The sequence below is a fragment of the Salarias fasciatus genome, chromosome 19 (assembly GCF_902148845.1).
Source record: "Salarias fasciatus chromosome 19, fSalaFa1.1, whole genome shotgun sequence".
Taxonomy (NCBI): domain Eukaryota; kingdom Metazoa; phylum Chordata; class Actinopteri; order Blenniiformes; family Blenniidae; genus Salarias; species Salarias fasciatus.
In genome coordinates, this window is record NC_043763.1 from 1,142,947 (window position 1) to 1,164,035 (window position 21,089).

The 21,089-nt window shown below is 49.2% G+C and overlaps 3 protein-coding genes and 3 non-coding genes across 6 annotated transcripts; all 6 read right to left on the minus strand.

Moving 5' to 3' along the window:
- Positions 1–503: 503 nt before the first annotated feature.
- On the minus strand, positions 504–18,198 carry LOC115406555 (60S ribosomal protein L13a). Its single transcript, XM_030116665.1, has 8 exons — positions 18,189–18,198; positions 2,843–2,874; positions 2,164–2,236; positions 1,683–1,748; positions 1,398–1,499; positions 1,125–1,210; positions 880–939; positions 504–757 (listed from the first exon to the last, which is right to left on the minus strand). The coding sequence occupies exons 2-8, from the start codon at positions 2,861–2,863 to the stop codon at positions 548–550; spliced, it is 618 nt and encodes a 205-aa protein (XP_029972525.1). The 5' UTR covers positions 2,864–2,874; positions 18,189–18,198; the 3' UTR covers positions 504–547.
- Positions 1,284–1,357, minus strand: LOC115407348 (small nucleolar RNA SNORD50). Its single transcript, XR_003933620.1, has one exon. It is a non-coding gene; the product is annotated as a small nucleolar RNA SNORD50 (small nucleolar RNA).
- LOC115407345 (small nucleolar RNA Z195/SNORD33/SNORD32 family) lies at positions 1,565–1,646 on the minus strand. The gene has a single exon (XR_003933617.1). It is a non-coding gene; the product is annotated as a small nucleolar RNA Z195/SNORD33/SNORD32 family (small nucleolar RNA).
- Positions 1,816–1,896, minus strand: LOC115407359 (small nucleolar RNA Z195/SNORD33/SNORD32 family). The gene has a single exon (XR_003933630.1). It is a non-coding gene; the product is annotated as a small nucleolar RNA Z195/SNORD33/SNORD32 family (small nucleolar RNA).
- LOC115406560 (ATPase inhibitor B, mitochondrial-like) lies at positions 12,995–14,786 on the minus strand. The gene is made up of 3 exons (XM_030116670.1): positions 14,615–14,786; positions 14,207–14,319; positions 12,995–13,376 (listed from the first exon to the last, which is right to left on the minus strand). Exons 1-3 carry the CDS (start codon positions 14,681–14,683, stop codon positions 13,235–13,237), a joined length of 324 nt encoding a protein of 107 aa, XP_029972530.1. The 5' UTR covers positions 14,684–14,786; the 3' UTR covers positions 12,995–13,234.
- On the minus strand, positions 15,668–20,477 carry LOC115406550 (CAAX prenyl protease 1 homolog). The gene is given in 10 exon segments (XM_030116657.1): positions 15,668–17,064; positions 17,212–17,352; positions 17,424–17,528; positions 17,758–17,933; positions 18,030–18,171; positions 18,248–18,303; positions 18,306–18,399; positions 18,474–18,677; positions 18,933–19,079; positions 20,096–20,477. Coding segments are annotated over 10 exon segments (1,398 nt in total). The 5' UTR covers positions 20,204–20,477; the 3' UTR covers positions 15,668–16,839.
- Between the last annotated feature and the right edge of the window lie 612 nt (positions 20,478–21,089).

Below are 21,089 nucleotides of genomic sequence, written 5' to 3' on the forward strand. Positions count from 1 at the left end.
TTATGAAGAGGTTTAAGTTTTGAGTGTTCTTTGTTCCACATGTTCACAATGAAAAGCCTGATCCCTCAGTGTCAGCTCAGTCTGGATGAAGCGATCAGCCTTCTGTTTCAGTGAAGCGGACGAATTCTGCAGAACTCTGTCAACATCAAACAGTCAAAGGGAAACTAACCAGGTCATTTGCTGTACTTACATGGCTGCTGTCTCAGGCCGTGGGATCGTTTCCCTGCCGCAGTGACCAGCCCGTTTCCTGTTTCTTAGTTAATGCAGTGTCACTGTGTTCAGAGTCTCATGTCCTTCCTAAACTGCTGACAAACCACAATTCCACTCATATTTCACCTGCTGTTAGGTCAACTCCACCAGTTACAGTCTCAACAACCAAGTTCCTGCGTTTCTGTGGAAGATCCCTTTAAAACCTGAACTTGTTAAAACGACTTTCAGTGACATGAAGGTAAACTCCAGACGACATGAACCTTTCAAATCACGAGCAGCGGAATCAAAGACAGAAACTTTGTATAAACATTTACTCGTTTATTATCAGAAGAGCAGTTCAGACGATGACTCCATATTGTTTCAGGACGTCTGTGTATTTGGAGATCTTGCCCTCCACGTTCTTCTCCGCCTGCTTGGTCAGCTTGACCAGAGTCTTTTTCTTGTTGTAGCGGAGCTTGGACTTCTCCTTCCTCTTCTCCTCCAGGGTGGCCGTGATGGCCTGGTACTTCCAGCCCACCTCGTGAGCCAGACGGCCCAGCAGAGCGAACTGTGGGGGGAGAGCAGCGGGTCAGGAGGCTCTGGGGGGCCAGGAGGCTCTGGGGGGCCAGGAGGCTCTGGGGGGGGGGGGGGGGGGGTCAAACGGGCCCCGGCCGCAGGACGCTCACTCACCTTACGAGACGGCTTCAGACGCACGATCTTGAGCGCGGCAGGGACGACCATTCGCTTCCTCTGCAAACCAAATGACAGTCAGACAGGAAACCTGCGCGGCGGCGCCTCCTGGAGGAGGACGCGTCTCAGACAAGATGTCTTTTCAGCCACAGTTCAAACAAGGTGGATAAAAGCGTCATCACAGACGGCGGCAGCAGCAGGACACAGCGGGGGGGGGGGGGTGGGGGGGGGGGGGGGGGGTTTACCTTGTCGTACGGCGGGGGGATCCCGTCAAACACCTTCAGCCTCTCCAGAGCCGCCTGGCCTCGCTTGGTTTTGTGGGGCAGCATGCCTGGTGGAGAGAATCCGGGTGAGTCACATGAGAACCGTCGGGGCTGAAGCACCCCCCCTCGGCGGCGCAGCTCGACTCAGCACTCAGATCCGTAATTTTGGTGGCATCAACAGGTTTCAGCTTCGGGATAATTGCTCATCACTGTCGAGCGAAGACCGGCTGCAACCCCGGACCTGCCGGGTCTCACCTCTGACCGTCCTCCAGAAGATCCTGCTGGGGGCTCGGAAGTGGTACGGGCCGCGGGACGGGTTGGTGTTCATCCTCTTCCGCAGGAACGCCAGGTACTTGACTGGAGGGACAGGACAGGGCGGTGAACAGGCTGCAGACGGGGCGGCGGCGCCCTCGGTGGAGGACGCCGTCTCAGATGGGAGTGCATGTAACGTCTTCTCATGGTCAGTCAAACTCAAATTATTGGGGTAAAAACATCACGGACGAGGCTGCAGCACAGACGCTGCTCGCAGGACACACTCACGCTTGTTGCGGTAGAAGTTTCCAGAAATGTTGATGCCCTCACATCTCACCACCACCACTTTGTGCCCTGGAGGAGAGAGGCTGGTTAGAGCTGCAGCCACGGGGGACGGGGTCAGTCCGGGCGGGCCGGGCCTCCGGTCTCAGATGGTAGTGCATGTGAGTCTTCTCAGAGTTAACACTCGAACAAGGTGGGTAAAAGAATCATCACCGACCGCGGAGGCAGCGTTCTCTGCTCCACACCCGGACGCTCTCTAAGAGACTCCTGCCCTAACGGAGCTCTTCAGTCCAGGTGTGGGCTGATTTAACAACTTGTACAAAACTCCATCGTCAGACCTGCACTTGCAAGGCTGGATTTAATAATTGGTTGTAGACTTCAGAACATGTTTTCATTGTGTCAGGGCTGTAAACAGCTACAGGCGCTCAGATGGAGCTGGACAAACAGATCATCAGCCGAGACTCTGCTGGTTCCTGCTCAGACTCACCCAGAAGAACCTGCTTGGCCACGATGGCAGCCAGCCTGCCGAGGAGGTGTCCCCTGCCATCCAGCAGCAGAACCTGTCAACACAGCGCAGCGCACATCAAGTCACGTGCTGCAGGTATCAAACCCACCGGACACGGCGCCCCGAGAGCAGTCTGCAGAAATACCCGACGAGTCACGTGATACACGGAGATTAAAGTCCTGTAACGTGGTAATCTCAGATCACTTCATCTGTAAACGTTTCAGATCATCTGATCTTCACTTCATCTGCGGCACATGGACATCGAACCCCACGTCCACGCTAACGTTAGCTTAGCATAATGCTACATTAACGATAACATATTCTACAGATCAAGCACAATGTAGGATTACACGAAGAACGGTGTCGATGCGACAAAAGCTCATTTATAACACCGCCCCATTCCTAGTCCAGAGTACCGGAGTACATTAATCCAGAAGCTAGCCGGCTACCGGAGCTAACGGCTAACAGCGGCGCCTGCCATGATGGAGACACGCTCGCCCGCTTCAAGGATCAAAATCTTCATCTGCAGAGACCAGACGGCCAAACCGCAGACATATACCCACTACCGGCAGCTTCCCCCGCGACACCAGGCGAAGACCGCGCCGCTTCACGCCGCGAAATGAGGAGAAAAGACCAGAAAGAGCGCGCTGCCGGGGATCACCTTATTGAAGCGGTCCGCCATGATGAGCGAAAAGAGAGAGCCACGGGGCTTCCCAGGGTAAAAGGCAGGGCGGCCGGAAGTGACGACATGCTGCACTTCCCGTAGGTTTTTTTTAGCCCAGCCGTTAGAAATAAACTTTATTAACATTTATTCTGAACGGATCTCCTGGAGGCGGACGGTTCCTTTGGTTCTATTTGACAAAAAACTGCAGCTTTAGTCCAGAAAGTTTGACTGAAGCTCCGCTGAGAGAAGAGCTGTTGGATTGGTCCATCTCATTTGCACAGAAACAGCAGTTGTAGTCTATGTTTAACTAAAATCTTTTCAATGTTTTTTTGGCTGGATAAATATTATGAAGGATTTTAAAGGTTATTTCTTTGATTTTATTATTGATGCAGACCTTCTCTCCAGCCTCCAGGCCTGGTTCCAGGCTGTTCCACCGGATCTGGAGCTCCAGCAGGATGCTGCTGCAGCTCCACCTGTGGGTCGAATCTTGTTTCTGATTAATTTGTTTAAACATTTATTTATATCCATTCCATTTATTAATATCTGACTTTCAACTTTCTGAGTTTGTGGGTTGAATTTTGATCCTTTTAATAGATGAATCAAGCCTTTTGGAATCCCTGAAACAATAATGTTATATTCTGTTTGTGGAAGTGAGATTTTGTACTTCATGATTAATCTGTTACAGCTGATTATTTCACCTCGTTTGTTTATTATTTGATTTGCCAGATAATTCCATTATCAAACCAGGTTTTGAAGAATAAAGTTTTGTTTTTGTGTGTGATATTTTCATTGTTCCAGAGAGCAGCTGGTTGTAGATCAGCCTCCGGGAGAGCAGCGCCTGTTTGTGAAAATTAGAGAGCGCAAGATGGGATTTTCTCTATTTTATAATTACATTTAAGCAGGAACTGAATTCTGCCCACCATATTAAATACATATTTTGGGATAGCATTCCACATGGTGAGCTCCTCTTTTATTAATCGGCATAAATAATTTTAAATGCATTATTAAGTGTTTGAAAACTTAATCCTTCCATCCCCCTGTCTGCTTTCTTACTGCACATGAGTTCCCTTTTTATATAGTGGACCTTGTTCTTCCAGATGAAATCAAAAAGGATCTTGTCCAGTTTTTTCAGAACATCTGGGCTCATCTCCATCGCTAACGACAGATAAACAGATCTTGATATTCCTTCTGCTTCAGTGAGCAAGGTTCTGCCATACAGGGTCAAATCTCTCATTAGCCACATTCGAAATTTATTAGTTATTTGGTTCATTATTGGGTCAAAATTTAGAGCACAGCGCTCAACCTGATGTGAATCAATGATCACCCCAAGTAAGTAACTCTAGTTTTAACAGGAATATCATGGATCTGTTGGTCTTCACCAGTTTTCAGTGGGAGTATCACAGATTTGCTCCAATTCATCCGTCGTCCCGAGACATTTGAAAATTCTTTAATACTCTGCACAGCCTTCCTTACTTCCCTCCATTCTGCACAAATACAGCAGTATCATCAGCGAACTGAGAGATCTTAAAAGAATTCCCAAATGCTGGAATACCCTTAAAATGATGCTTTTTAACATAAACGTTCATGATTTGTGTTACTAATAAGAACAGAGGAGGACTCCGGGGACAGCCCTGTCTTATTCCTCTGCTGATGGTAAATCGGGGTGAAGTTCCATTTAGTAATTTCACTGAGCTGTTCGTTCCTTTTCATCAGGTTTTGACCATGTTTATGAAGCGTTCGCCAAATCCCAACATTTCCAGAGTTTTAAACATAAACTGATGACTGACTGTGTCGAAAGCTTTGTAGAAATCAACCAGTAACAGCAGGCTGTCCTCTGGAATGTGCTGACTGTAGTCCACCATGTCTAATATTACTCTGATATTATTAATAATGCTCCTCCCTGGCATGAAACCGAATTGTTCTACATCAATAATATTGTCTAACTCTGTTTTTATTCTTTTAGCAAAGACTGTAGAAAATATTTTGGCATCATTGTTGAGCAAACTGATGGGCCTCCAGTTTTCTTTTCAACACCACCTTCCAGAATGGTGTGTGTCTGTCTAAATGTTTTATGTTTGTTTGTACTGTTTAGTCTCTTAATAAATTAAAAAAAAAAAAAAAAAAATATATATATATATATATATATATATATATATATATATATTCTAAACAGAAATACACGAACACCAATATCATTTAACCTGTGAGATTCTCCTTCAGAGGATTCTGTAAATGAGGAACCACAGTGAGTGAAGCACTGGGCTCAGACTGAAGGCAGCTGTTCCTCTGCCGTAAAGACCAAACATCTGAACATTCTGACAGTCAGAGCCTCACGATGCCAAAGAGACGAAATAAACTCAGTCTCCACCACTTATACTGGTCCAGTCTTCACCCTGTCACCAGCTCTGTACTCTTGAGAGTTTTTCCCCTTGTTGCTGCTAAAATGTGTTCAGAGCCAACAGATCTTCATTTCCCCTTTTAACCTGTAACCATGGTGATACTAACACAATGTTTATCATCAATAAAAGTCATATTTCTGTTATTTTATTAATCTTTAAATGTCTTAACGAATTGGCCATACTGGTTTAAATTACTCTCTTGCTAAAATAGAAAAGCATCAAACTGGAACATGTCTGTATTGTGATCAGCCAGAGACAGTTGAGCATGTGCTGCTGCAGCGTGAGCAATATGCAGAGCAAAGAGCGATGCTTAGTGTTGCTGCAGCAAAAGCAAAAAGGCAGTTACAAAAGAGACGCTGCAGGCAGATTCTTCTAGGGAAATACAGAGAGCTTTATTTAGATTTTGACGGGAATCTGAGTTGTATAGTTTAGGTGCCCTTCCATCTGACCTGTCTTAACACTCCAGCCCAGTGGGTGGCGGTAATGCCCCGAGATGGTGGCTAGCCATCGAAAGAAGAAGAAGAAGAACGGCTTTGCTCCTTCTCATTTAGCCTGTTTTTACCATAGATATATATAGAAGCACTAGATGGCTCATGCGCGCTGTAACCCAATGGGGACTAACATCATCACATGGCGGCCATCTTGGTACAGGGCCGCTCACTCACTCATCACATTAATGTCAATTGAGCGTCAACTTTGAAATAACTACTGATTGCTCAATTTTCAATCGATTTTCAAACGACTTGGTTTGTTATAAACGTCAGACATGTAGGCATTTAACTGCATGCAAAAAGAAAAGTTGTGATATTAAAATTTAGTCTGCATCATAGCAACGTAACGTTAGTAATGAATCAAACTGTCTGTAAATCCATGAAGAAGTCAGTGAGTTGAGTATTTTAATTAGTGTAAATCACTCACCTTCCCTTAGATTACCCAGAGCGCCCCAGAGTGGTCCACTGTCCTAAGATGGCCGCCAGTGAACGACGTTGCTGACTCCACCTTAAGGCATCTAGTTTTTATATGATACAGGGCCGGCCCGGGCTTCAGAGGCGCCCTAGGCGAGACCGAGACGAGCGCCCCTTGGGAGCGTGTTTTTCAAGCGGTCCCGACATTTGTTGAGCGGGGGGGGGGGGGGGGGGGGGGGGGGGGGTGCGCGCTGAGGAGCGATGCCGAACAATACCGATCAGTGCCGGGCAGCGCCGAGGACGAGGAGCGCAGTGCGTCGGACCGCTGCACAGCGGGGCACACGGAACACAGAGCGTCGTGGCGCCCCTTGTACGACCGCGGCGCCCCCCTCGGGACGTGGCGCCCTAGGCGGCCGTCTAGTTCGCCTATGCCTAGAGCCGGCCCTGATATGATATCTATGGTTTTTACGGTATGGACCCTCGGGGCCCTGAGGTCCTCTGGCAGCGGCTCACTGTGCTCCTAAAGCCAGAACCCAGACCCCCGGCGAGGCGGCCTGGAGCCACTCCGGCCCGCCTGCGGAACAGCCTGCCGGAGGACCTCAGGACCGCAGAGACTGTTGATGCTTTTACAGGGAGGCTAAAGACACACCTTTTTAATCTGGCTTTTAACTGACCTTTTATAGTTCTATTATTCCATCATTATTTATGTATTTTATTGTATTTCATTATGTACTTCTAACTTATTTTGCTTTCTTACTTTATAATCTTATCTTATAACCTTGTATTATCTTTGTACCGCATCCTCTTTAGTTTTTATTTTATTTATTTTTTTTATTATTATTATTTTTTTAGTTTTATTCAGAGCAAGAACATATATACACATACAAACAAGGCACATGAGTATTATCAAAAACAACAAACTACCATTATAGGTTGAGCAGTCAGTGTAAATCCAAAAAAAATAACAATAATAATAATAAAAACAATAATAAAAAATAAAATTTGTGAGGAAGCTTTTAAGTTCAATCAAAATTTTCTAATAAAGAAAACAAGTGAAGGGCTTTTCTATTATCAACTAATTTTAAAGATTTACAAAAAGAGAAGAACTCATTCTTCCAGTGAGTAAAACAAGGTCTAGACTTAAAATACCTGCATTTGTGAATAAAAAAAATCCCCAAAAGCAATAAAACATTCAGTAAAAATTCTAGATTCTTGTCGTCTTTAAACACACCAAACATAACAGAATCTTCTGTCAGTGAAAAAAAACACGGTTCAGGTTTTCAACATCCACATCACTGAACACAGTCATTTGCATCAAAATTAAATCTTAGTCTTAGAAACTCATTAGTTGGTTAAATTTCATTCAAAGGTTTGAACTGGAGTTCTTTGGTCTTGGGAGGTAACAGAAATGAAATATAATTTTTTCTTATGCTTTTAATTTTCTCCACGTCAAATTGCTTCAAAATATAAGACCTTTTGATTGGATTTGGGTCGATTTCATCGAGCAACAGTCTTCTGATAGTTTTATTACATGCATGATCACCAAACTCAAGCCCCCCAATGCACAACTGTCTCAGTCTCCGGGAGACTTCAGAATTTCGGATATCTTCTTCTTCTTGTATTGCATTTATTACTTTTGTGTATTCCTTGAAGTTACATTGTATTTGGTATTTTTTTCAGAAGTCTTCCTGTAATAACGGGTTCTTATTTTCATCTAGCAGGTGAGCCACAGCCCAGACTCCTTTTGAATTCCATTCTGCCTTATAAACTGATTTCCTGTGCAACAAAATATATCAGTTATTCCAGATTGGTGTATTGTGTGGAGTAAAGTTATGGCAGTATAGTAATTTCCAATAGAGAAGGATTTGTTGATGATAGTCAGAAAGTTTAACCGACAACGATCTACATTCAAAGTCACAACGCAACAAAAAGTCTATCCCCCACCTTCTGAAAAATCATGTGAGGAATAGTGAACCAAAATAAATCCCTATTTGTGCTGAACGATTTTAGCCATTTTAATTTTAAGACGCCATTCATAATATCAAAATCTATGGCGTTTATACCCCATCTTCATACCCCTTGACCGTATCATTTTTCCTTATGTATTGACATCTGTTTCTCCATATAAATCTAGAGTTAATAGTATTTATCATTTTGATCACTTTATTCTAAATCGGTAAAGAGAAGGCGGGGTAGATGACTCTTGACAGATTATCCATTTTTGCTAATAAAACCCTTCCATAAATAGAGACATCTCTTTGTAAGCAGCACCTTGTCCTTGGAGATAACAATCCCGAAGTATTTGACTGTCTGTTTCACATCTATATTACACACAGATTGTAGTCGACAATCATGTAAAGTCAGAATCTCACATTTTCCCAAACTAAGTTGTAAACCAGAGGCCTTTGAGAAAGAATCAATAGTTTGCAGAGCCAGTGAAATTTGATCAACCTTCTCCAAAAATAAAGTTGTGTCATCTGCGAACTGACTTATCACAATGTCTTTCTCCATTACCTTCAACCCCCGAATCCTACTGGTTTTGATTAAAATAGATAACATTTCAGCAACCATTATGGACAATAACGGTGAGCTCCCACAACCTTGTCGAACCTGGGAGAAGGACCATGACCTAGACTTACTGAACTATTAATCCCATTATAAAGCATTCCAATAACATCTATGAACTTATTTCCAAAACCAAAATGATCTAAAGTTTTTAAAATAAAGGAGTGCTCCACCGAATCAAGAGCTTTGTAAAAGTCTAAAAACAAGATAAATCCCTTTTCATGAACGACATGCCGATAGTGGAGCAAATCCCATATAAGTCTAATGTTATTGTGAATTGACCGGCCTTTTAAAAAACCAGACTGCGTTTCGCTAATTATTTCAGACAAAACTACTTTTAGTCGTGCAGCAATAGCCCCTGAAAAAACTCTGTAGTCTGTATTCAGCAACGTAATTGGTCTAAGATTATCCAATATCCTTTTGTCTTTGCCAGGTTTAGGAATTAGGATGACCAGACCTTGTTTCATGGTAGGCATCAATTTTTTTTTCTCTATACATTCCTTGAGTGCATCAAACAGCAAAATTCTGATTTCCTTCCAAAAGTACCGATAAAAATGAGTTGTGAGCCCGTCTGGCCCTGGGGATTTGCTTAAAGCCATCCTGGGAATAACAGAATCTACCTCTTCCACTCTTAAATCTGACTCACTTCACTCTTTACAGGACTCTTCAATGTGAGGAACAGACTTCTTAATCTTGTCAAAAAAAGCATCAGCATCCTCCATAGAATGAAGTGAGGAGTAGAGATCACAGTAAAAAGAGAAAACTTCCTTTTCTATACTCTTCATGTCTTTGTTTTCCCCTCCATTGATAATCAGACTTGAGAGAGAATTTCTCTGTTGTCTACTTTTTTCCAAATTACTAAAATAAGAAGAATTTTTTCCCCTGCCTCGATCCATTTTGCCCTCGACCTAATAAACGCACCCTGAGCCCTGTTCAGATAAAGATCATCCAAATTAGTTTGCGGCTCTATTGACTTATTCTTTTCCTCTGGACTTCAGGCTGGTTTATTACAAATCAGAGTTACATCTCTGAGCAGCTTCCTTTCATCGTCCCTTATCTTCTTGTTAAGATCTTTGCCAAATTGAATAGAGAACTGTCTAATCTTAAATGTAATAAATTCCCACTTGCCTATTTTGCTTTCAGGTGAGTCATTGCTGCCATTTTCCTTTATTAATTCTCTAATTTTGGTGCAATATTCATCATTATGCAACAATCTCACGTTAAATTTCCAGTATCCCTTGTTTCTGATTTCCTTTCTGGTGGATTCTCAGATCAAATCAGTGAAACAATGATCTGACAGGGCGGCTTTAGAGATTTTAGATTGTGAAACATTAGTCAAAACACTATCACTTCCTAACCAATAATCAATCCTGGATTTACAATCTCCATTAGGTTTAAACCATGAGTAACTTTTAACATCTGGGTTGAGGTTTATCCATATATCTGCCATAAAACCATGAACAATGTCATTTTCCTGAGATTTCTCTAACCTTGGAGGCATCCCATCCACCCACTCATCTGGAGACAAGTTCCAGTCGCCTCCCACCAAGACGTATTCAGTAGGATATGAAACCTTAAACTCAGAGATTACCTCAGTCACCTTTTGTAAAAGATTCCGATTTTGCCGATCATTGTTATATCCGTAGATATTCCTTAAAACAAAAAACAGACTTTCCACTTTTAACACCACCGTTAACCAATGAGCCTCTCCATCTGCTTCATGTGTAACAATCTCTCCTGGGAATCTGCTGAATGCCACAGCCTCACCTCCTGACCCGTCAGAACCGTGGCTGAATAAAATCCTGTCTCCCCGCTGATTAGTCCAAAACGATGCATCTCCCTCTGCAGAATGAGTCTGCTGTAAAAGTAAACAATTAGACTTTTGCCCTTTACAAAACAGAAAGAGTGCTTTCCTCTTCTCGATGTCCTGAAGGCCCCTCACATTTAATGAACCAAATGAAAGTTTAACATTTTCCATGAACACTAAGGAGGAAAAAACTGAAAGAGAAAAAGAAAAAAGAAAGTGCAGCTGTAACCTTTATGCAACCTCCTCAGAGAGCGAGCCAACCTAAATTCAACAGCGTTTAACGTCCCGTCATAGAAGTTTCCACTGTGTTATCAAGAAAGTTATTCTTTTTCACTTGTTGTCGATTCGGCGTCCCTCGATGAAACCATGTGCTCCCTGGAAAAAGGCCACCTCTCCTTCTTTTCTCGCCTGTTCAGTTTGTGGCCAGAGGCGTCTCCTCTGCTCCCAGTCCTCCCTCAGCAACACTTCTGCAAAGTGGATCTTCTTCTCCTGGCACCTGGGAGTCCTTGGTCCGGCTCCAGATCTCATCTTTGATCCATCTCCTGGCCAACAGCACGATGACCTGCCTGACTCCGTCATCCATCTTCCTTCCAGCTCTATGAACATCAACTGCTTCCTCCATTTTCATCTCCAAGTCTGGGGCAATTTCCCGGAGGATTTCAGCAGCTTGCACTCAGACATCCTCCCCTCTCTCCTCCAGGGCTCAATGCGGAGCGACCTCCTCATTCTGTACCGTTCTTGTTCCTTCACTCTTTCCTTTAGTTCACAGTTGTCTCTTCCAAGCTGGGCGTTTTGCTTTTCCAGATCCTGAACTTTCTTCTCTTTCTTCACTCTTTCAGCTCCTCAGCGCTGAGCGAGCCAGCATCACACTGCTTTGCTTTGTTTGAGCACTTAAATCCTTCAGCTGCATCAACTCCACTTTCAAGTGTCCGTGTTGCTTCCAGTATGGCACTGTGACAAACTTCCTCATGCTCCTCACCAGACTTCGCCTTTTTCTCCGCCGGATTCTTCACTGGTGTCTCTGGGCCCGAGACACAGCTGCGGCCCGCTCGTTTACCGCCGCCGTCTCCATGGCGTCGTCGTGCTCCGCTCATCCACGGTCATCCTTTTGTTCCCCGTTCGGGGAGGATTTTGAACCTTTATCATCCATCTGAAGTTTGGCCGGCTTCATAAACCTCGTCTTGCATTCCGTCACTTCAGTGGATCGTTCAGTTTGACTTCAGGACTTACTGTCACGAGCTACAAACAAACACTGCTGCTCAGTCCGCCATCCTGCCCCCTCTTTAGCTTTTAGCTGTTTAACTCCAGTGTTTCCTGAGGGGGGGGCCTTCACACTGAGGGGGGTCTTTCACACTGAGGGGGGGCCTTCACACTGAGGGGGGTCCTTCACTCTGAGGGGGGGCCTTCACACTGAGGGGGGTCCTTCACACTGAGGGGGTCCTTCACACTGAGGGGGGTCCTTCACTCTGAGGGGGGGTCCTTCACTCTGAGGGGGGTCCTTCACACTGAGGGGGGTCCTTCACTCTGAGGGGGTCCTTCACTCTGGGGGGGGTCCTTCACTCTGAGGGGGGTCCTTCACACTGAGGGGGGGTCCTTCACTCTGAGGGGGGTCCTTCACACTGAGGGGGGTCCTTCACTCTGAGGGGGGTCCTTCACTCTGGGGGGGGTCCTTCACTCTGAGGGGGTCCTTCACTCTGGGGGGGGTCCTTCACTCTGAGGGGGGGTCCTTCACTCTGGGGGGGTCCTTCACTCTGAGGGGGGTCCTTCACACTGAGGGGGGGTCCTTCACTCTGAGGGGGGTCCTTCACACTGAGGGGGGTCCTTCACTCTGAGGGGGGTCCTTCACTCTGGGGGGGGTCCTTCACTCTGAGGGGGTCCTTCACTCTGGGGGGGTCCTTCACTCTGAGGGGGGTCCTTCACTCTGGGGGGGTCCTTCACTCTGAGGGGGGTCCTTCACTCTGAGGGGGGTCCTTCTCACCGGGAGTTGGTTCCGGTCCTCTGCTGGGGTTGCTGTTCTCGGGTCCTCTGGTCCAGCCTGACCTGGGGGGTCATGACCTTTGACCTCTCTTAGTGTGGGTGGCCCCACTGGTGGTGTTCCCCATGATGCTCAGTGCCATGCCATCGTGTGTGTGTGTGTGTGTGAGTATTGTTTGGAGACCTGATGCAGACCCAGCAGGGCCTCTTCTTCTTCTCCCGTTTCTCTGACAGAGTGTTTGAAGCGTCGTCTGAAGCTCACCAGACTCTCCAGGTTTCCTCAAAGTCTGGGTCAGTCACGCTGAACCAGCCTCAGCTGCAGCGGCTCCACGCCGCCTTACCGCCACGTCTTCACAGAGCCTTCTGGTCAGTGTGGGGGATCAATCAAAACGGACTGAAATCCTCCTCCGGTGAAGAACATTCAACAATCCCATCGTTCTCCTGAGAGGCTGAATCAGAACAGCTGCTGACTTTCTAAATGAAGCACTTTACAGGAAAATGGTGATCAAAATAATTTAATTTCTGTTCATCAACGGTTTGATACACCACAGAAGCTTCATTGTGATTGGCTCATCACGTCAGAGGTGAACAGCAGCGCTTCAGTGCTTCAACTGCTTCCTGCTGGACTACAACGCAGGAAAGAAAAGGCTAAAAACCGTGCACACATGGGAACAGCATCTTCTCAGAAGTCAGACGCCACAGCAGTCAGGACGGGCGCCGTGCAGCAGCGGCGGGACGCTCAGTCGTCGTGCTTCAGCTTCCTGATCTTCCCCTTGTGACGGTCGATCTCCCGCTGCAGGCGCTCGATCTCCTTCTTATGGTGGTCGATCTCCTCCTGGTGGTGCTGCTTGAGGGCGGCCAGCTGCTCCTGCTCCTTCCGCCTGGCACACACACACACACACACACACACACACACACACACACACACACACACACACACACACACACACACAGTGAGGCGGGCCACCAGGCTCCAGCTGGACCCACACAGCTCCGGTCTTCTCTCCTCGTGTAACCGGTTACACCTGACGTCACAGACTAGCGATCTTTCTCACAGCAGTTGCGCCATGCAGCCACCAGAGGGCTCCGTCTCCACTGAAATACAGTCCCTCATCATCCCGCTAAATCAAAGACATTCCAGTAGTTACTGGACAAAAGGGACAGCATTCCAACTGTTAGGTTGATGATATGTTCACTGACTATTCTGTCACACTTCTTTGATTTGTTGTATCTAAAATCCCTCATGCTAGCTTGTGAACCTCTAGCGCTAGCTAGCTAGCCAGCGTTAGCAGCAGCGTCTCTCCCTCCAGCTTGTTGGCTGTTTCCATGGAAACTGGTCCCTGCTGTTGTAAACCAGCTTTCCTGACCCAGCCTCCCCCCAGCAGGGTTTCCTCTCAGCCTCCCCCCAGCAGGGTTTCCTCCCAGCCTCCCCCCAGCAGGGTTTCCTCTCCGCTCCTCGTTAGTCTTTTCTCCGAGTGGACTTGAACGCAGCCCTGACTGTTGTTTTGTCATGGTAACGTCGCTCCGCCTGTCTCTGTTCTGAATGAGGAGAACTGCACTGGAGGGAACTTCACTGTCTGAAGCTTTCAGGAAACACCGTCACCACAATAAACATTTCATATGTTGGTGAAACAAGAGGGAAGGAGGGAAGCGATGTGAAGACGGTTACTGGTTTATCCTCCGTGTAGCCGCCGACACCCCGACTCCCTACCTGAAGTACAGCTCCTCCTCGGCGGCTTCCCTCTTGCCCAGGGCTCCTCCGGCCTCCCGGATGGATCCTCCACCTCCTCCACCTTTCCCCGCTCCCTTTCCCAGCTCGCCCAGCTGAGACACAGAAAGGCTCCAGTTATCATCCTCGTCCCACTGCGGGGTCAGGCGAGTCCAGGAACCCAGATCTGCTGAAGGTCAAAGCCCCGCAGGCCTCTGCTCGGCCACCATGGAGCCAGAGGAAAGGTCCAGAAGGCTTGTTGACAGACAACAGGGCCTGGGGGTCCAGAGGAGGACCTCCAGGAGAACCGTCCTCTCAGACAGGACAGTCCATGGGCCTGGCAGGCACGGCGGACCGGCCTGAACAGGGTCGGCCTGTACCGGTCCCTGTGACTGCCAGCGGCTGTCTTACCTGGTCCGACGACATGTTCCGCTGGCACGTGAGGACAGTCCTGACGCTGGGCCGCAAAACCCGCCACATGTCTGCTCGAACGGGACACCTCACCCGGACTGACCGGCTGGCTGCTGGCTGCGGTGAACGGCCTGGACACCAAAACACACAGCGGACCGTACCACTGCGGGCCGGGGGCCGGGGGGGGCGAGGGACCGCACCACTGCGGGCCGGGGGCCGGGGGGGACCGTACCACTGCGGGCCGGGGGCCGGGGGGGACCGTACCACTGCGGGCCGGGGGCTGGGGGGGACCGTACCACTGCGGGCCGGGGGGGGGGGGGGGGCCGCACCCCTGCGGGCGGGGGGCTGGGGGGGACCGTCCCACTGTAGCTTCGTAAACCCGCCCCGCCCACTCCACATTGTGGAACTGGGACCACCTCAGCTCCACAGTCCAAATGTGGATGTGGAGTGGAAGGGGGACGGGTCCTCAGTCCAGTCCAGAATGGACCAGGAAAATACATTTCTCTCAATGTAGCATTCTCACAGGAACAGGTTCCTTCCATGCTGTTCCTCACTTCTGACCCCCATTGACTTCTTTTATTTATTCTTTCTCTAAACTTGAGAAACCAAAGATCCACATCATATGGCCAAATATAGACAAGTAGTCATAGATGGTACAGTCTCAGGATCTCCGCCATCTTGGATGAGGAGGACCTCTCTTCCGGTTCACGCGAGTCTTTTCCTGGTAAAATCATCAGACCTCACCGAATTTAAAGCACATTGTGGTCCTCTGGTTTAGTCCGTTACAACTGAGGTCACTGACATGGCAGCTCATGTTCATCTTCTACAAACAGTATCAGTACTACACAGGCTGTGTGTGTGTGTGTGTGTGTGTGTGTGTGTGTAAACTGTGCCTTAATTCATCCAGAAAACAAAAAACAAGACAAACAGGAAACAGAAAATGTGTGACTCAAACCATTCTTGTCTTTACTTTTAACAAGTTGAATGTGTTTTTACGCCATGAAGAAGTTTTGAAACACTAAAGTGCAGAAGAAGCAGGCGGACTGAGATAAATGCTTTAAAGGATTTTAATCGTTGCAAAACAAACAAACCAGACTTCCTCCGCCTGTCAGGCCACAACCGCCCCAAATGAAGAGAAGAAACTAAAACACTGAGTCAACCCAACATTTTAAACCACATTCAATATTTTAACAACTGACTTCATAAGTCTTGAATCGCCAAAGTTCCATATGTACAGGCGTGTCTGGACCCGAGGTGGAAAGCTAGTGCTTTAGAAAAGTGGAAAGAAGGTTCTCCAAACGCACTTCGGAAAATAAAGATCTACGCTAATCTCAAATGAAACTCTGCACTGCTCTGGTCACCAAGTGTCCACTCAGAACAAAAAGAGGGTTGGAGGCACTCGCACGTCGTCACTGTGACTAAACACCCAGAGCTCCTCTAATCACAGCTGGACACTGAGCAACAAACAACCATGCAGCAAATCCCGCCTGTGTCTGCACGAACCCACAGCAAGTCCCCAGAACTCAACCCACCGGCTCCACAATCAAACCAATAAAAGTCATTTCATGGTGTAGAAAACATTGATTAAAACACTTCCAAGATGTCTGAAAAGTCTAGTTTTGCCATTTGTTCACATCAGTCATAAAGAAAAGAATCAAATCTGGGAAAAGTAAAAACGTAGAGGTTGACGCGAACATTCTGAGGACCGATCTCTTCTAAACACACACAGTCCGGCAGGCGCGTCCCGTCCGGCAGGGGCGTCCGGCAGGGGCGTCCGGCAGGGGCGTCCGGCAGGGGCGTCCCGTCTGGCAGGGGCGTCCCGTCTGGCAGGGGCGTCCGGCAGGGGCGTCCCGTCTGGCAGGGGCGTCCGGCAGGGGCGTCCCATCTGGCAGGGGCGTCCCATCTGGCAGGGGCGTCCGGCAGGCGTCCGGCAGGCGTCCGGCAGGCGTCCGGCAGGCGTCCGGGTTCCACTGCTCAGGCTGATATGTTCTGGTTTGTTTAAATTAAAAACTGTACGGGGGAAAGTCCAGTACGGCAAGATGAGAATGGAGGAAGAGGAGAGAAGAGGAGGGAGGAGGACCGAGCAGGAGGCTTCAGGAGGAGGAGGAGGAGGAGAAGGAGGGAGGAGGCGCACCTCGCCGCTCCGCCCTCAGAGGTGGAGCAGCGGCCTCCGGAGGCCCTCAGGAGGACGCCCCCCCCCCTCGCCGCTCCTCCTTCCGGCGCCGTCAGTCCTGCTTGACGTGGCCCAGGGCGACCAGGCGCTCCAGCAGGGGGGGGTGGGAGTAGTGCCACATGGAGAAGAGCCAGTCGGCCACGGGGAAGCCCAGGTTGTCCTTGTTGAGCTTGATGAGGGCCGAGTGCAGCTCCGACGCTTTGCCCAACCCACGAGCAAACGCGTCCGCCTGGAACTCGAACCTGCGGCTCAGGACGGTCAGACAGAAGGACAGGAGCTGCGGGGGGGGGGGGGGGGGGGGGGACCGGGTTTAACGGAGGAGCTGAGAGTGAGTGTGAGAGTGTGTGTGTGTGTGTGTGTGTGTGTGTGTGTGTGTGTGTGTGTGTGTGTGTGTGTGTGTGTGTATGCGTGTGCTCCCCCTCACCTCGTTGTACGGGGAGAAGATGAACTGGAAGATGATCATCAGGCCGATCAGGGTGGGCTGGCTGCTGAAGCCGAACGCCAGGAAGAGCTCGGAGCGTCCGATCAGCACGGCGAACAGCGAGAAGCACAGGAAGGAGTTCATCTGCAGAGAGACAGCAGGACGTCCTCACTGCCACGGCCGGGAGGCGGGGCTTCACGCCGCTTCATGCTCACCTGGCTGATGATGATGTTCTTGACGGTGTGACCCAGCTTCCAGTGGCCCAGCTCATGGCCCAGCACAGCCAGGATCTCCGGGTTGTTGCAGCCTTGCTTCTTGTTCTGTCAAAGTTCACGAAAACATCTCAGTTGAAGGACGAGAAGGACGAACAGGAGCAGTGTGAAAAAACTACACTGGAAATTCTATCGAAGCTGCCCTTTCCCTCAAGCTAAACCCATCCTGAAGCTAAAGCTAAACCCTTCCTGATTCTAAAGCTAAACCCTTCTAGAGCTAAACCCTCCAGGACTCGGTCCACAGGCGACCCTGAGCCCGGGGTGTCTCTGCTCTGACCTTGGCCTTGACCCTGGACTCGCTGGACGTCTCCTCGGCGTCGGCCGGCTCGGCCGGCGGATCTCCAGACTTGTTGAGAGGAGAGTAATCCTCCAGCAGAGTGTCAAACAGCACGATGCGTTTGTTCTTGAAGAAGCCGTAGAAGTAGGCGTTACTGTGTGAGGAACGCTTGGAACCTGGAAAGATTCAATATTAAGCCCAGGACTCTGCTTGACCCGCCGGGTCCTCACGTCCGTCTGGATTCTGTCCGGCAGACGCTGAACGGCGCTCACCTTCCACCACGTAGACCTTGGTGAGGGGGAAGCTGATGCTCTTGGCCATGGCCTCGATCTGCGTCTTCAGCTCGCCTTCGGGCAGAGGGGTGAACTTGTCAAACAGCGGAGCGATGTAATCCGCATAGATGGTCACCAGAACCTAGAGAACCAGAACCAGAGCACACGTCAGAACCGCTGCCGAGGTTCCCCCAAAGCCACCGGGGCGCGGCACCGACCAGAGAGACGGCCAGCGTGAAGAGCCAGGCGTAGATGAAGAAGTAGTCTCCGCCATCTTGATGATGTAGAGCAGCAGCGAGGTGACGGGCAGCAGGATGCACTGCGTCACCACGAACTTCTTCACCGCGTCTTTCAGGAAGAAGCCCAGCGTCTGAAAGGCGGAGCAGAGACCTTCAGCCAGAGCGTCAGGAGCCGGGCGGCGGCGGCGGCGGTCCCTCCCAGCACCTGCTGGTTGAAGCCGTGCTTCTCCTCGATCACGAAGGTGCTGTACAAACTCCAGGGCAGACCCGTCACGGCGCTGAACAGCGTGGCGAGCGTCAGGAACACCAGCGACTGGCTGATCTCGTACTCCAGACCCAGTCCCAGCCGGGCCGTCAGAGAACCGGCGACGTCCCACAGGAAGGGGATCCCGCCCAGCAGCAGGATCAGCTGAGGGGGGCGGAGACCGGACACCGAGATCAGCACCTCTCAAAGCTCAGATCTACAGAAACTCTATCCCTCTGCAGACGGAGGAGGCGGAGCTTAAGGGACAAAACAGAGGAACCAACGGAGCTATCAAACCCTAGTTTTCCACTTTACATGATTAACCTGCTGAAAAGCATCAAAACTCCCAGAATCACACTGACTTCAGAGGCGTCCCGGAGTCCGACCAGGACAGAACCGCAGGGTTAAAGCTCGTCTTACCGTCCCCTCAGTCTCTGAGTACAGCCCAGACCAGAAGCTGAAGTTGCTCTTGTCCAGCTGGTAGAGACGGGACTTCTCGAACGTTTCCGAGTCCATGATCTTGCTGAGCTCGTGAGGGACATGTCTGGTTGTCCTGTAGATCCTCCTCTTCATGTGGACAGACAGGAGCACAGCGTTAGTTTCATGATTCCACTCATTTCTCTCACACACCGTTTCATTCCTCATCAGTGAGGACACACATGAACACTGACTCCAAACAGCTGATCCAGTAAAGTCAGTCTCCTGCAGGCTGACTTTCACTTCAACTGACATATCTGTAAAGTCCACCCGAGGACTGAATCCAAATAAAGCCCAGTGTCGGGGGAAAACCTTCAGTCTGCCTGCCGAGCGGGAGCCTGACCTGAGGACCCCAGATGTTGGATTCTGGGACTTTCATCCGTCTCCTCCCAGCTCTTTGATTCTTTACTTGGTATAACAAATGCCTCTAGATATTACTGTTAACTGAAGAACAGCCAGATGGACCTAACTGAGGACTGTCCCCCGGGGGTCTCCCCAGAGCGATCCGGAGCCTTCATCTAGCAGAGCTTTGATTCCGTCTTCTTCTGGACGGCCTCCACAGACAGGCTGGACTTCCATCACAATCTGACAGTTCGGTGTTGATGTCCGAGACGCTGGTGTGTGTGTGTGTGTGTGTGTGTGTGTGTGTGTGTGTGTGTGTGTGTCTGGAACATGTGGTGTGTTTAGTTCCAGCAGAACATCTCATGGTGCACATGAAGCAGAGAGCTGCTGACAGCTGTTCTTCACCTCGTCCTGACAGCAGACGAGCTACAGGAAACCACGAGGCCGCTTTAACGCCGCAGCTCCGAGAAACCCGCCAAACCGAAGTAACGCAGCGGGAACGACCGGAAGTGAAGGGAAATCAAAACACTAGATAAAGACAAGGTGTCCATGAAGCGGGAGCTGGTTTTAAAGGTGAACGTGTTCAGCCTGACTTCAGCACACGTGGTGGTTTCTGGAGACTTCCTGGACCAGGTCTGGGTTCAGTAAAGCACATGAAGGAGTCTCCAGTCCCTGTCTCTGGAAGACAAACCGCCCAGCTGAAGCCAGGCTTCATGCCAGCTGGCTGTCCCGGTCCCCGTCCCCGTCCCGGTCCCAGCACTCACCTGGCGGTAGGAGAGGTACGCCTCCCACAGGTACACCGCCCAGGAGAAGCCCAGGACGGCGTAGAAGATGTGTCTGTCCAGCGGGAGGTCGGAGACAGAGTCCAGCATGTCTGGAGCGAGGACGGAGGAGGACAGAGGACAGACAGCAGCAGACCGCACAGTGTGGCTCTGCTGTTAGCTTCAGGCTAACTGCTAGCCCCGCTCCACACACACACACACACACACTCACACACACCTTCAGCTCAACCCGGCGGACAGCCTGCAGCCTGTCTCACTGTGGACCTCCGAGTCTTTTCGCCATCACCGAGTTAAAGCTGTTAGAATAACACTCCATCCATTCAAGCCAACCGGAACCTGACGCAGCACATCCGTCCCCCGGAAACGTCCGCTGAAACTCGGTTCCGCGTTCAGTTCCGAGCGAGAGAAGTGTGTGCCCGGACCGATATTCCAGATGCACAGTGTCTTCAAACATAAGCCAGACTTCTGAATGTTTACACTGTAGGAATTTAATTTAATAGACCTTTTACAACAGCATCCGAGTAACCGTAGTTTTAAAGTTTTATTTAAATTTTTGATTGATACTGGTTTAGTCCGCCGAATTTAAGTTTATCTTTCCTTATCCAGATTTAGTTTAGCCGTTCCATGTTCACACTCCTTATCAGTTGGTGGCAGTAGTGCACCTCAAAGTTGTTTGCCAACCGCCAGTAAAACACCACAAGAAGAAGAAGTTTAAACTGTAGTTTTCTTCTTTTGTCTCGTCGAAGGTCCAGCGGCTTCTTCCTCCCAGATTTTCTGGTTTCAGCTGTGAACAGCAAACATCCACAGGACGACTGAGTCCAGGGTTTCAGGCCTCTCGGGCTGTCAGGTCCTCTGCAGACACTGAAACACTTTTCTTTCATTTAGAAACCGCTGACACCAAACTGACCGGGGCTGCTTTTGATAGAATCGGTATTATCACTGCACGGCGTCCAGTTCAGGCCGGGTGAAGACAGCA

Bases quoted from the DNA above. Each gene is read 5' to 3' on its own strand.
- LOC115406555 (XM_030116665.1), bottom strand. From the start codon at position 2,863: ATGGCGGACCGCTTCAATAAG. The intron at 2,237-2,842 runs GTGATCCCCGGC...CTGTGTTGACAG, and splicing joins TGGCGGACCGCTTCAATAAG to GTTCTGCTGCTGGATGGCAG. The intron at 1,749-2,163 runs GTGAGTCTGAGC...TCTCTCCTCCAG, and splicing joins GGCCAAGCAGGTTCTTCTGG to GGCACAAAGTGGTGGTGGTG.
- LOC115406560 (XM_030116670.1), bottom strand. From the start codon at position 14,683: ATGTGGCGGGTTTTGCGGCCCAGCGTCAGGACTGTCCTCACGTGCCAG. The intron at 14,320-14,614 runs GTAAGACAGCCG...TCTGTGTCTCAG, and splicing joins GGAACATGTCGTCGGACCAG to CTGGGCGAGCTGGGAAAGGG. The intron at 13,377-14,206 runs GTAGGGAGTCGG...TGTGTGTGCCAG, and splicing joins GAGGAGGAGCTGTACTTCAG to GCGGAAGGAGCAGGAGCAGC.